At 38.3% G+C, this 14,239-nt stretch overlaps 1 protein-coding gene and 1 long non-coding RNA gene across 2 annotated transcripts in view; one reads left to right on the top strand and one right to left on the bottom strand.

Annotated features, from left to right (window-relative positions):
• The window catches only part of grin2aa (glutamate receptor, ionotropic, N-methyl D-aspartate 2A, a), a 170,259-nt gene that overhangs the window by 8,362 nt on the left and 147,658 nt on the right, over nucleotides 1-14,239 (bottom strand). The window contains exons 7-13 of the mRNA XM_017428151.3: nucleotides 14,036-14,207; nucleotides 13,251-13,404; nucleotides 11,823-11,948; nucleotides 10,663-10,892; nucleotides 6,677-6,837; nucleotides 3,796-3,885; nucleotides 2,859-2,956 (exon numbers count right to left, since the gene is read on the bottom strand). Coding sequence (XP_017283640.1) covers nucleotides 2,859-2,956; nucleotides 3,796-3,885; nucleotides 6,677-6,837; nucleotides 10,663-10,892; nucleotides 11,823-11,948; nucleotides 13,251-13,404; nucleotides 14,036-14,207 — 1,031 coding nt within the window. The remainder of the gene's footprint in view (nucleotides 1-2,858; nucleotides 2,957-3,795; nucleotides 3,886-6,676; nucleotides 6,838-10,662; nucleotides 10,893-11,822; nucleotides 11,949-13,250; nucleotides 13,405-14,035; nucleotides 14,208-14,239) is intronic.
• Nucleotides 1-14,239, top strand: part of LOC119617518 — a 63,318-nt gene that overhangs the window by 28,493 nt on the left and 20,586 nt on the right. Inside the window, exon 2 of the long non-coding RNA XR_005233839.1 lies at nucleotides 13,247-13,439. This is a non-coding gene — a long non-coding RNA (uncharacterized LOC119617518). The remainder of the gene's footprint in view (nucleotides 1-13,246; nucleotides 13,440-14,239) is intronic.

Below are 14,239 nucleotides of genomic sequence, written 5' to 3'. Positions count from 1 at the left end.
AAAAAAAAAAACAGTCAGAACCTGAATCACTGTTGCCAGCTCTTTGGCATGAAGTGGTGCTGAAGTTTAGTTTTAGTCCTTTTAAAGGAATAGTTCAGTATTTTTTAATTGAGTTTCTGTGAAGAGGTTATAAGCAACATCTTACCTGTTGTAGATTGCTTTTTGAATGACTTCAGTTTGGAGACGTAGCATTACATTGTTATTCCAGCAGAAATATGATATATTGTAATATGATATTCCTGCTAGAAGTACTGAGACTGCACTGGAAGTGCTACAGGTAGCTGCTAGTATTTGTGTTTGCAAAGAAGATTAAATTTTTATGTAAACAACCATCTAATGCAAAACTGACTGTTTTAATTTACAAAACAGTGTTTGTCTTTAAAATGTTTGAAAGATGGAGTTATTTTTAGACACCAGTAAGACTGCCCTGTCCTCCTCAAACTAGGCATTAGCTCATCAATTTGGTCCAGTCTGAAAACCAATTAGTTGGAACACAGAAACAAGTCACCCAAAATTGGATTTACAAATTTTAAAATGTTGTAGTTTAGAGAAAATAGGTATGAAAGAAAATATGCGGGAGCTTTAGAAAAAACAACAACTTTTTCTTATTCTATTATTATATTATAATTAGGCTCAAGAAAAAACCTAGACAAGTTAAAAATAATTCTGAAGACAATTTGTATCTTTATTTTGTATGCCTCATAAAAGATGCATCATGGCTGATATTTACATTTGGCAAACCTTAACCTGGAGCTTTATCAGCTCTTATTAATATTTGTTCTGATTCTTGCTGCAGCTTTGAAACAGTAGCTGGAGCACAAATCTGTAAAATGTGAAATTTTACTGTTTATTTATTCTATCTCAGTTTAGGTCTGTTTAGGGCAGTTTAGGACAATATAAAAAAATAAATTAGTCATCTAATTTCTGTTCATAGAATGTCACGTTTTCCTCATACACTGTGCCTATCTGATCAAGTAGCATCTGCCAAAATACAGAGAGTGTCTCATCTATCAAGAACCTGCCCTCGTCTCGTTGTTCTCTTCTTTCTCTACCTGTTCTCTTTTTGCCCCCTATCTCTGGCCATCACACACACAAACTGTCACTTTCCCGATGGTGGAATCACTTTTTCACCTTCACCTTATCAAATTTGTCTTTTCAGGTTCACTCTCTTTTCCCTTATTTATTCCTATCTTTGTGGCTTTTATCTTTGTTTACAAGTCGAGCAGCGCTGAAGTTATCAGTGTGATGCAGATTTAAAATGTTTTTGGTAAATGTTGAATCACAATGACTGCTTAAAAAGTAAGAAGACACTGGATGTGATTATTAAAGGTAAAAGACATGCAAAGCAAAACAAAAACAGTGAAGCTGATCTTTTTTTTCAGAATTATCCACGGGGTGTAGCCTGTATTCTCTGAAGCCCCTGATAAGATTCAGTTAGATGAGATTGTTGCCACACACCAGTGTTCATTTAATCTGCTTTAATGCACTTAATGCTAGTGGCTAGTGGACGCTCACAAAGGCAAAATGGTTCTGTTGTAAAATGTAAATGAATCTGTCTCTAAACGCTTCAGCTGTCTCCCTTTCTCTGTTTTGGAATAAGAAACTGTTTATGTAAAAACCTCAGAGGCTACTGTAGTAAAGGAAAGCTATGATTCAGATGTAATGCAGAAAAACGAACACACACGTATGTCTGGTTTTGCAGAGGGAATGAAATTAGTTCCATGTTTAAAGCAGCTTTTGTGTCAAATAAATGACTGAACAACATACTTCTGTGCTTTATATTTTTTCTGTTGGCACACAAGGATGTTGAAAAGTACTATATGTGTGTGTTTGCACACTTGACAGAATTGGATTTGAGCCTTAAGCAAACTGCAACTTTTACTACAACATAAGCCCCCTTTCACAAAACACTTCAAGCTAGTCCTGAGATTCCTCCTTGATGTTTTGGTGTAATTAAATATAGAACTAACAACATTAGGGGTTAAAGTCAACTTGCTGCTGCTATGCCTCTGAACTACCAAGCGAGGCAATGACAGAGCCAAACTGATTGCTGTCAGGATTTGGTTTTGTATGTTTCTTTTTGTATTTAGTGTTTTGTTTCTGGTCTCTTTTTGAGTTTAGGTTTGTTATCTCTTTTGTTGTTTTCATGTGGTCCTGTTCTCTGTGTCTGTCAGTATTCACCTCTCCTCACTCAGTCACTTGTTTTCCTGCCACGCCCATCTCCACCTGCTCCTCATTATCACTCACCTGTACCCGCTTCACCTAATTACCATCTGTCTTTAAAACCCGGTCATCTCCTCCACTTACTCGCTGGTTCGTTTGTCTTTTTTCCCTAATGTCTGTGTCCTGCCCATGTCTGTTCGGTTTTTGGATTTAGTTTTCTTCTTGCTGCCTTGTCAGCATTTTGTTTTTCTTTTATTTTGAATAAATTAGTTTTTTTTTTCATCATGAGTCTGCACTCTGGGTTTGCCTCCTTTTCCCCGCATCATGACAATTGCTATATAAAGGAGTAAGCCTAAATCACAGGTTAAAAGTGTAATATAGTGATGACAGTTTTTATGCTACTTCGAAATTACAGGATTTAGAATGGGAGGTGTCCCACACACATTTTACAAGTTGTGCTCCATGTCAACAATGCTGAGTTTTACTTCACACTTCCTGTGGTTCCACTACAGTTCAGTTCAGTAAGGAAACCTCACATTGTAGAGGGCTGTGGCCGGCTGAATTGGTGATTTATAAATGACCAGAGGCAGCTGAAACAGGGACTCATCTTTGTCAACATATTGCGGAACTGTCATCTAAAAGAGGCTGCAAATAATGTTATCTACTCAGAATACAAAAATGTGTCTGATTCTCACCATCTCCGATGATTGCTAGGATAGCAAGATCCACCTGCCGCTTCCAATAGGAACCTTTTTGCAGAGCAATGCCATAACCAGTGGTTGCAAAGATGTACCTGAAAACAAGCACGTACACACAAAATATTATTTAAAACAGTGTCCCCATATTAAAAAATGTCTTTTAGGTAAGAATATTGATCAACATAAAGTAGACAAAAGAATTACTTTACTTTAAAATAACTTTCCTTGAAGGACTACATATTGACCTGTTCTTCATACCAGAGTTTTAAACAAAGTGCTCAGAGTATGTGTTTGGGAAGACTCTCAGCTACTGCCACACCAAATTATAGTGGATTATCTGTACAATTAACTGAGTTATAGTCATTTTTGTGTTTGCTGAGGTTTCAAAGAATTGCTGAACCTTGGCTCAGTTAGGTTACAAACAACATATTTAAGTAAGTCATATGTAAAAAATTGGAGACAAAATCCATAGCTGCTAATATTTTGATCAAGCTAATGTGCTTCAGCTGTAGAAATTTGGTAATTCAGGGGATTTTTTTGTTTTGCTGAGACTTAATTTGTGTTACAATAAATTGAGAATCACTAAAATGAAAAGACAATAACTAAAATGACTGCTACCCTGTCAAAAAATAACAAATAAACAAGATTTGGCGTTCCAGCTGATTCCTTTGGTAAATAGAATTATCTGTGGTTGTTGTCTCTGACCATGTAGAGAGTCACAAAAGTGCTGTAATAGGGGGATTACTTTGGCTTCTAGTTGTTATCACTTTGTTTCCAGACAGATTTTGGTCATCAGTTACTCAGAATGGCAACTATGACATACATCACTGTCTGGAAAATAAACTATTCTAGATCCAATGTGCCTGAGCAGTGCAGACCTAGAGAGCATTTTCTTTATCAATGGTTTGAATTGACAAATTGAAGCATTAGTTACCCGCTGCCAATGGTCACCAGCTTACATCCCTCATCCCTGCCAGCCATGTAGTTCAACACTGCTGCATCATAGATGAAGGCATCCAGCTTGCTGCAAAAGAAGACAAAAAGAATAGTAAAAGTAAGAGGATGAAGACGAAACAAGAAGGGGTTTTCACATTCTTCAAAAAGACTGAGCTGGAAGTGCACAGGAGGAGACAGAAAGCAAAAATGGGTCTTATTTTTCAGGGTTTGGCGGTTGCAGATCAATTGTGTGAAGTGTTAAATCATCCCCAGTAGGACTGCAATTCGAGAGTAACCACTCACAAAGGACACAGTGGGGAATGGCGGCTGGTCAATACAGCACACTTCGTCGATGATAGTACCTCAGAGGCACAGGAATAACCTAAACAAACTTTAGACAGACACAAACATTTACACTGTCTTTCTTTCTTTCTGCCTCTGCCCATACAGAGACTCGTAAACAAGTCAAAGCAGAACAACAAAAATAATAATATATAATAAAAAAATACCAGCTTTAGACTGACATTTTCAATGTAACTGATACTGTCACTAGCCACTGGTCTTTCCCTATCTCTGTGGCCGCACATTCTCGAGCACAAACACCACACTCAAACACTCAGAGCTCCGCTAATAGTCCGGTGACTGTCTGGCATTTACTGAATGTCAGATCCAGCCCTCTGACAGAGGCTCACAGTCGATAGTTTAGCTGTGTAATTAGCTTAACCCACCACTGGTTCATCCACACGCAAACTGTGTGTCCTAACATGGGCAACCCAGGAGTAGATATTGACAAGAGTGTATTTTTAGCCAGATGAGGGCGTGTGCTGGCTTGTCTGTGCATGTCTGCAGACACGAGACAGTCACAATTTCAATCTGGGGGCTTCACTGACTAGACATTTTTTAATCAGTGAAAAATGTGCAGCAGTAGATCTTGCCACCTCCACTTCTAAACTTTTGAATGTCAGCTCTAATCATGCAAAATTACCTCTTAATTCAGTCAACTCTTTAGCTTGTTTTTATACTGTAGAAAGTCTTCATTTTATTAAACAGAGAAGAAAGCACTGGACAAGTTTGTCCACTGACAACAAATATTTAAAAAAAAAAAGCAAAAGTACCTAAACAGGAGGCATTCTATGTTCCTACATGTAATTTATGGTGCTGAAATCCCAGATTAGCCTCAAGCAGAGCACTTTAAGCAACTTGTTTATTAGTGATGGTAGGAAGGACAAAGAATGACTGGGGGCTTTGTTTCTCCAGTCTGTCATGATAAAAAAAGGAGCTGAGCCGATAATTTATTGGTTCATCTATGTTCCAACTCTCATCTGTCATTATGAGATATGGATCATGATCGAAAGCACAATATTCCAGATACAAACAGCTAAAATGAGTTTCTTCTGAAGAGTGGCTGGGCTCGGCCTTAGTGACAGGGTGAGGGGCTCCTCTGCATCAAAAGGAATCAACTGAGGTGTTCAGCTGTCTGATTAAGATGCTTTCCGGCCACCTCCTTAAGAGAGGTTATTGAGAACATCCCACTGCCGATAGACTCAAAGACAGACTCAAAACTCATTGGAGGGGTTATATGTCTCTTCTGGTCTCAGAACACATTAGAGTCCCTCAGGAGGATCCGAAGTGTGTCGCTGGGGAGAGGGATGTCTGGGTTTCCCTCCTGGTCCTGTTAACTTCACAACCTGACTTTAGAAAAGCTGATGGATGGATGCTTTGAATTCAAATTCAAAGAAATGAGAGATGACTCACAACGTTTGCTCTGCACTGCACACAAAAATGTCTTTTCATACTTTTTGCCAAATATTTCCCATATTTGCTTACATTTTTACTTTACTTTCAGACATGTTTTATGAATGCAATATACTTTTACAAAAGCACAGACACAAGAGATTGAAGCTTGATGTTTCTGGCCTTCTTTTGCAGTGTCTTTCAGACATGACGATCTGAAAAACTGAACTGTCTAAAAATCCAGGATTATGAATTATATACCCCTTCTGTATTTTTTTTTATTTCATTTTTCCTCTTTGATCCCTCCTTATGGACCAGCATGTCCTTTGAGCGAGGACATTTTATAAGATCAAACCCCAATGTCATTAACCAGTCCAAAATATCCTCTTGTATTAGCATTTCACCAACCTATTGTCCTTTGACTTTTCCATTTTTCTCACTCCCCTCCCATTTCTATTTTATTCCTTGATGACCTTTTTTCCTGTTCCCTTTTCATTCCCTTAATCTATCTCTTTCTTTGGCCTCTCTACACTTGCTCTTTGTTTTCGATGCCCTCCCTTTTTTATTCTAGTATGGCTTTCCTCACTTATCTCTTTGCCCATTTGTTGTACCCTTTAATCCTCCTTTTATTTCCTTCAGTGAGGCTCCCCCCCCACACCCCCCACCCCCCTCCCCNTCCCCTCCTTAGCGTCTTACCCATGCACTTTACTTTTGTTTATATGAGAGTTCTCCTCATTTCTTTTGTTTTGATCACTTTTATCTTCACCCAAACCTTTTCAAATTGATCCAACCCTTCAGTCTGTCCTTGGTTAGCCTTGTGCAAACACCCCTGCCACCTATCTCTCCTACACACACACACATACACACAGCATCATCCCCACAATGGAAACTAAAAATAGCTCCTGCTGTTCTCAGTGAGGAAGCCCATTCATCCCCAATCTCAGAGGATCTGTCACGCACATACACACACATTTTCACACGTGCAAGATGTACAATCGCACGCATAAAAATAAACCACAAAGCTGCACATCACCCCACTGACTGACTAACTAAGCCCCCAGAGGAGAATCTTTAAACATTTATGACTGGTGTAAAAGTGCCCTTAAAAGCTTGCAAACATCTAGACACACACAGTGTCTCCTTACCCCGATTTAAGGCTGACAAGTGCATCCACAACTCCAGTTTGATGATACTTCACCATGTACTGGTGCATGGCAGGGTAGTTCTTTTTGATGTTTCTCTCTGTGGAACCATTTGGGACTGTCCCAAAACGGAAAGGAGGGGAGTAGGCATATGGGTTCTGAAACTGTGGTGAGGGAAAAAAATCAATGGGATTTAAACAATCAATCAATCAAAAAATAAATAAAAACAAACAAGCAGATGAGCTGAGGTAGTAAGAAAAGGTGAATCAAAGTAAAACAGTAATAAATTGGAAAGCTTTTTTCAGTGTAAACACTGTGAGATTGTTCTTTTTTCTTTATCGTCTTTTTACTGACCACCTGAGAGACAATAGTTTATTAGATTGGTTGTCATCTGCAATATTGCTGTTGTTGTGATGTGTGTTGGGGTAGACGAGAAGCTGAGGACAAAGAATTATTGGTTTTCCCAACTGTGGGAAAATAGATGAGGATTATGGAGGATAACACAAATATCTCAGTGTTCGTTTAATCCCAGCTGAGTGCAAATAAGTTGAATCTGCAGTTATGTTTGTGTATAAAGTGAAAACTATCTGTAAACTCCTTTTATCTTGCTAAATCTGCTGTGTAACTGTTTTTTTTTTCTGTAGTGACACCTACTCTTTAAGAGAGAAACTGCAAGAATCTTAGTACAGTTTAAGGTATCCGTCAGTCAATATGTTGATGACACATCATGCTCATTTCATAATAAAGACCTGTTCAATTTATGTCTTTATTGTCTGAATTCCTATGAGTTACATCTACCAAATGTATTAAAACATGTTGCAGCCACTTGAGCACAAACTAAAATTTGAAAAGTTAAAGGTTTGATTCACAAAGATGGTGGAAATGCAACACCGTCTTCACTTTGTGTGTGCTACAAGGACACCTTTAAATCAGGTCCTCAGCCAAAAAGTTTGAAGCCTGTTGTACCCTGCACAATCTTGAAAAGTCCAATATTCTGGCAGGCTGAATTCTAAAGCAATAACCTTTAGAGGTGACATAGATTATGTGAAGTGATGAACCTTTTGTTTGAGCCATTTATTTGTTGTTTAAACCATTTTGTTCCTTGATGAGATAGTAATGACAAAATAATACTTAAGTGCTGCATCTATAAATCCAAAACATATTAAAACACATTAAAATGGCCTTAATTACATGCAGTAATTGTTACAAGCCTTACAGGAAGATGGTAATACCATTTGCAGCTGTATAATTTGAGTATGGCTAAAAGCATTCAAACAGATACCACCCAACCTTAATGGAATGTGCAGCCTATTGGATCAGCAGGATCAAAGCCAGTGACTTTAAACAACTTAACAAAATGATAAGTCTGGGTTCGTCCGCAGAACTTTTCTGAATTCAAGAATGGATAGAAGAATTTTACACAAACTTCAGTATAATGAACAATAGTGCACACCCTCTGTACAATATATGAATGAACCGACAGCAGATGTTTCATTAAAGGTCAGTCCCGGGTCTAGAAATAACCACACAATGACTGTGTGTGTCAGGAGGACACTTTTCTAGAATGAAAAGGCATTATCTAACTTATCTAATGGTCTTTTTTTGTGGTAAGGGCTGTAATAAAGTAACTTTTATTTGCCATGCAGGCCACACTGAGAAATGATGCTTGGTTCTAGATGCTGCTTTTAGAAGCCTTGTAAATTCCCTTCTCTTCCCGACCACTATTCTCTCCTGGGTACAGTGTATCAGCATACATGTCAGGAGTTTTGTAGAAATATGCTCATCATTGTGGTAAAAACATACCCTCTGTGGCAGAAACAGAAAACTGCCTTCCGTTACAGTTAAACAGTGGAATCTGAGCCCTTCCCAGACCACATAGCATGTCTCACTACGAGTGTTTGTGAGAGGAGTAGTTTCTATCTATGCATGACATTTAAAATATCTTTGTTTGCTTTGATTTTACATATTCATAGAGCAGAACTGACTCAACATCTAGTCAGCACAGCAAGGATTTTATTAGCATCTTATTAGCATTTATGTTCTGTTTTGTGTCTACTGAACATTTGTAAACAAATCTGTTTGGTTGATTGTTTGCCAGAGTTTGCAAAGTCTAGATGAGCTATTCACATCTTTAACATAGCCACGTATGTGGTGAATATTTATAGGGGTTTCTACATTCTATATTTGTTTGTCTCTGTGTGTCTCTTTCTGTTGCATGAACAGGCCAGAGTGAGCAGGGACTGGATGCCATGAAGTGTGTTTGTGAGGACAAGTAACAGCCCTCAGGAAACACTTTCCCTCTACAGTGGCCTTAGTATTGTTTCCTTCTTATGCTTCATCTTTCCTTCTTTTTGCATTCACGCAGACTGAGCAGAAGCTTTAAGGGTCATGAGGGGGCAAACATGGTAAGTAGGCTAGCAGCTGAAAATGTTCAGATCCGCTGGGAAAACTCAGATTGGGAAAGTACTTTTTCTCCTGCTGAGTAATTACCAAAGAACCCTTTTTAAGAAGCAACTGCAATCATAATTTTACTGCATAGGGCACAAAAACAGAAAGGAAAAGAAAAAAAAAAACAGAAGCAGAAGAGCACTTTCTGTGTCCCAGGTTGGTGGAAATGGGAACAAAATGCTGTTGGTCCAAACAAAAAGACAAATTTACTGTTTGTTGCTGCTGGACACCAAAACATCCAAAATTATTATCTGTGTGTAATATGTGGCTCAGATCTCTTTTATATGAATGCAGATGACTGACATTTTGTCAAGCTGTTGAGAAATCTGAATTACGTATGAGAATAAATGCAAGAGATGTACATGATGCTAAAACCCAAAAGACTGTGCACATTGCACAAAAACATTAAATCACATTAAAAAAGCTTGAATGTAGTGATAACCTCAAATGGATGATCACAGCTTTCAAAATTATACACGTGAAATAAAGCACAGTTGCCATAATCAAATTTGGACTTTTATTTTGGATGATTTAGAAACACGTGGTTGAATGTTTGTTGGTTTGTTGGTGTATCCGTGAAAGAAAAAACACAGATTTGCTCTCTGGTCTCTGGTCACTGCCTCTGTTCCCTGTTTTAAGTGAAAAACTAAAAGTCACATAACAGGGAAAGTCTTCTATATTTCATTTGCCTTTTGTTGTCTGCTACGTTTCTTCCCTGTATCTTCTTGTCTTTTACTTTTTCCCAACTCTTCCTCTGCTGTCAGTCCGGCCCATATCTACCCATCTTTTGTTTTGTGCCATCATGTATGTCTTGGCCTTTTACTAGTCCTCAGTCACACCACTGGAAGTTGATGTACCCCTCATCCCCCTCCTCCCAAGCATTGTCAAAACCCTCGACATCGGCCCTTTCCCTGGTGGTATCTCTTTGTATGGCTGAATCTCTGTCCTTAAACAACTCCTTGCCCTATTTTCAGCTTTTTTACTTTTTTTTTACTTTTTTGGTCTGACCTTTTCTTTTCAGTCCCTGACTACACTGCTCTGAATATATTTTCCAAATGGAAACCTTTTCTTTGTTTGGCAAACATATTTAGATGGGAGGCAGAAATGATGAAATGCTGAATTACTTTAATCTTACCAGTGATAACACTGGCATTAAAGACACATTAAAATATAATGGAAGAACATGCTGAGCTAGATGTTCCTCAATAATTGCAGCCCCCCAAACCCCCACTTTTTTTTTTACATCATTTACCATTTCCTCTCAGTAATTAATCGTTTCTGCATAAACAAAAATGTAATGATAATGGGATCATGATAAAGTGAGCCAGACATAAACAAGGTTCTTTATATCTTTAAGCTCCTCATGTTTAGGTTGGATTTTATTATGTTAGGCTGAGCTCTAAAAGTAGAAAAAAGATAGAAAACCAAAACATAATAAAATGTTATGTTTTGATTGTATTTTTTCTGAGTAGTGTCAAAATGTCAGCAAAACCAAGCTCTGGCTAATTAACACACAACTTCTTCCATTTGCTTGGATTTACCTTGTTGTCTGAAAGTCCAGTAACTTGGTCAACGAACTCTTCCTGAATCATGAAGGCGGCCAGGTTAGCAGTGTAGGAGGCCAGGAAGATGACAGCGAAGAAGGCCCACACCGACACGATGAACTTGCTGGTGGTTCCTTTTGGGTTTTGCACGGGCACAGAGTTGTTAAAGACCAGACCCCAGAGTAGCCACACAGCCTTGCCCATGGTGAAAGAAGGGCCATGGGGATCTAAGAGAAACATTAAAGAAAAGCGAGAGATAAATGGTGAAAGTTAGGATGAACACTTTTATTTAAAAAAAGTAGAAAAATGTACAAATCATCTGTTATATTTCAGTTTAGGTTACAATCCTAAATGCTGCTCCACATAAGTTTATAATAGCTTGTAGTTTTGTTGCTGATAAGGGTCTGTATTGTCATTTTGTTTTAGGGCATGATGTCTAAAATTTTGAAATTATGATATATCTTTGTGATGGTTCATCCTAAGGTGGATCTGAGCTCAGAAAAGTTGATAACATTTGGAATTTGTCAATGATTTATCAAAATTACCCATTTTCCATGTGGTTCTATCAGCTACTGACCAGTGAAAGCATTTGTTGCAGTGCAGTCTGGCAGAGAGTAGCTGAGGCTCGTGTCCACATCATTAACTTAGTAAAATTCTGCATCAAATATTTTAATTAGTTTCTACTTTGTTGACAGAAAAACATCCAAATCAGTTCCAATTTTTTGTTTTGGAAGATTTTTTTAACACTTCAATAATGTTCACACACATCTCCTTTAAAACTTTAAAAACTCTGCCCATCTTTCCATCTTAAAATCTTATAATTTTTTTGAGATTTGCTTTAATTCATACTTACAATATCTTGTAAATATCACCCACTTTCACCCTACTAACAGTCATAAGCTGCCCCTTTTCAAACATTTTTTGGAATAAGCATGCAGTGCCAGAATGGGTGTACTGTATGACAACAAGCCTAGTGTCAAAAGGACAAAATATGAACTTCCTTGGTTTCCTAAAGTTTTCAGTGAAATAAACTTCAAAATAAAAGTCAGGTTCAAAATATCTTTTCTTCCACAGAGGCCCAACTTTTTCTGCTTTGGGCTTGCATCTATAAACCAAACATTGGTACAACATGTTTGTTGTTTTATGCCAGTACTGACCTTTTCCCTGTGCCAGGTTTCTGTTAAAGCCAAGAGGACTGATGTACTCAAACATGAAAACGGCCATTGCAGTCACCAGCAGGAGCATCACAAACATCATCACCCACACTGATGCACTGAATGGTTCTGAAAGAGAAAGAATCAGGAGCATAGCAATTAGCATTAAACAAGTCTGCTGTTAAAAAATTATATGTCCTGCATGTTGTTTTCAATAGTTTATTTTCTCCCTCTTGATTTTCTAAGGAATAATTGCATCAATCCATATATATATATATATATGCACAAATGAGGAGAGGAAAGCAGTGACTTGCAGGTTGTCTCTTGTACATACAGAGCCTCAACAGAAGGCCCCCCATCCCCTTCCAGCAGATACTTGCATTTGGCTGCATGTAAGGCGTGGTACAGTGTAGGAAGCCCTGATGTCAGCACTCCTGTCCTCCCTCTGAGCCCCCAACAATGCTGCAGAGATTAAACTCTGCTTTAATGTACGAGGGAGCACTGCTGGCACAGGGCAGCGCACACTGAGTGAGCGAGTGCAAGGGACGTGTGCTGGCAAGCTGCCATTACAGGGTTTTCCTGCTAAGCCCTAATAATTGCCACTTTCACAGCACTGGCTGCATGCAGCATCCATGCCTGTGTGCCTACTTTAGTGTGGCTTTGTGCCTATGATGGCATGTTTGAAAGTTTTGGTTTTTGTGTTAGTCTATGCATCATCAAAAACTGTGTCCAGGAACTTGGAATGTAAATTAATGACTTCGCAGACATGATTTTTCAGACATTGCTAGTTGTTCTTAGGCTGAAACCCTGTTTGTTTGAGTCGTGGTATAAAGAAATAAAGAAAAAAAGAAGACACTTAAACTAGTATTTCTTGAAGAAATGTATATTGCCCACTGCATAGCGTGCCAAATTTAAAAAAAAAAGATCTTGTGTGATCCTTAAGTGCTCAAACTGAATATTGGGGGATGACTCTCAGCTATCACCATGCCAGATTTTAACTCAATATCTGTAAAATTGACTGTGTTTTAGCCATTATTAGGTTTGCTAAGGTCGATTAGCTGTGGCGGCCGTCTTAAATTAGGTTGACTCCAAAAGGTAATCAGCTGTGGACGCTCATCCAGTGATTACTTTCTGAGAGTTTCATTAAAATCTATCAGCCAGTTAATGAGATATTTTGCTAACAGACAGTGAAAGAAGCACACACATACACAGGCAATTATAGAATCGCCTGCCCTTAATGGACACAGACAATAAAGATGACAGAACAAATACTGTCAGAACAACAAAAGGTTGTGAGGTACATTTTTCAGGAAACACAAACACGTCGTTCCACACTGATTCAAACTGCGCAAGCAAACAAGACCCATCGTGATCCTCTGATTGTTTTCCAGAGTCCAACAACGAAACAATTGTGTATTTGATTGCAGTTACCGAGGAAAGCTGATGGAGAGACAGTCCCATTGCTGCGGGAGACCATGACGCTGATCCCGGTCTCTACAAATGGGACGGAGAAATCGATGACCTCCGAACGCTCCTCGTTGATCGTCAGCGATCCCACCGCCATGACTGCTTTCTTATAAACCACCTTTTTGGAGGTGCCGGAGATGGACGAATGCAGAGGTAAGGAGGAATGAAGAGAAGTAATTAGAAAAGAAGAAACTGTATCCAGAAACTAAATTAGAAGACTTAAAATTTCAACAACAATTATTCATTCACTGGTCACTATAGAGAAGACTCTATAGGGAATAGGGGACTGTGCAGTGTTTTTGTATTTCAAACACTACTTGAATGCAGTAGTACTTAATAAATGTACACTGAGTATTCACTATTAAGTGTTGCATAAATAAACACCATCAAGATATGCTGGAACAGATGCCTGGATTTGAGGTAATGAACATCATAATTTTGTTGGTTTTGGCTGAGAAAATGTAATTACATAATCTGTCTCCTTAACACTGACATAAAAGTTAATTTATATACACCTGTTGCACTTTTTTATTGTATTGCATCTTTTTACCCAAGCATCTTTTATATTATGGAATGACTGACTCACTATATAGGGCACTATATTGTGAACAAGTGGACATTTCAAAAAACCCTAAACATGAGAGGTGAAATGTTTTTTTTTGTCTAAAGGTTTTGCAAAGGTGAAGCATTTTTTCAAACAGATATTTTGTGACATAATCATATATAGTTTGTTCTTCAGCTAGCCTTACCTCTCCCACCATCCCATTCCACACGTTGTTGATCTTCTTGCCATGTTTGCCATTAGTAACCAGGTACAGATCGTAGGTGAACTTGACATACTTGGCAATTTTCTTCAGAATATCAATGCAGAAACCTTTGCAGCACTTTTTGATATATGTCCCTCCGGCCTCAGTCGTGTTGCTACAACAAGACAAAAACGTGTGTAAGATTAG

The sequence above is a fragment of the Kryptolebias marmoratus genome, linkage group LG12 (genome assembly GCF_001649575.2).
Source record: "Kryptolebias marmoratus isolate JLee-2015 linkage group LG12, ASM164957v2, whole genome shotgun sequence".
NCBI classification, from domain to species: Eukaryota; Metazoa; Chordata; class Actinopteri; order Cyprinodontiformes; family Rivulidae; genus Kryptolebias; species Kryptolebias marmoratus.
This window is presented reverse-complemented; position numbering and strand designations above follow the sequence as displayed.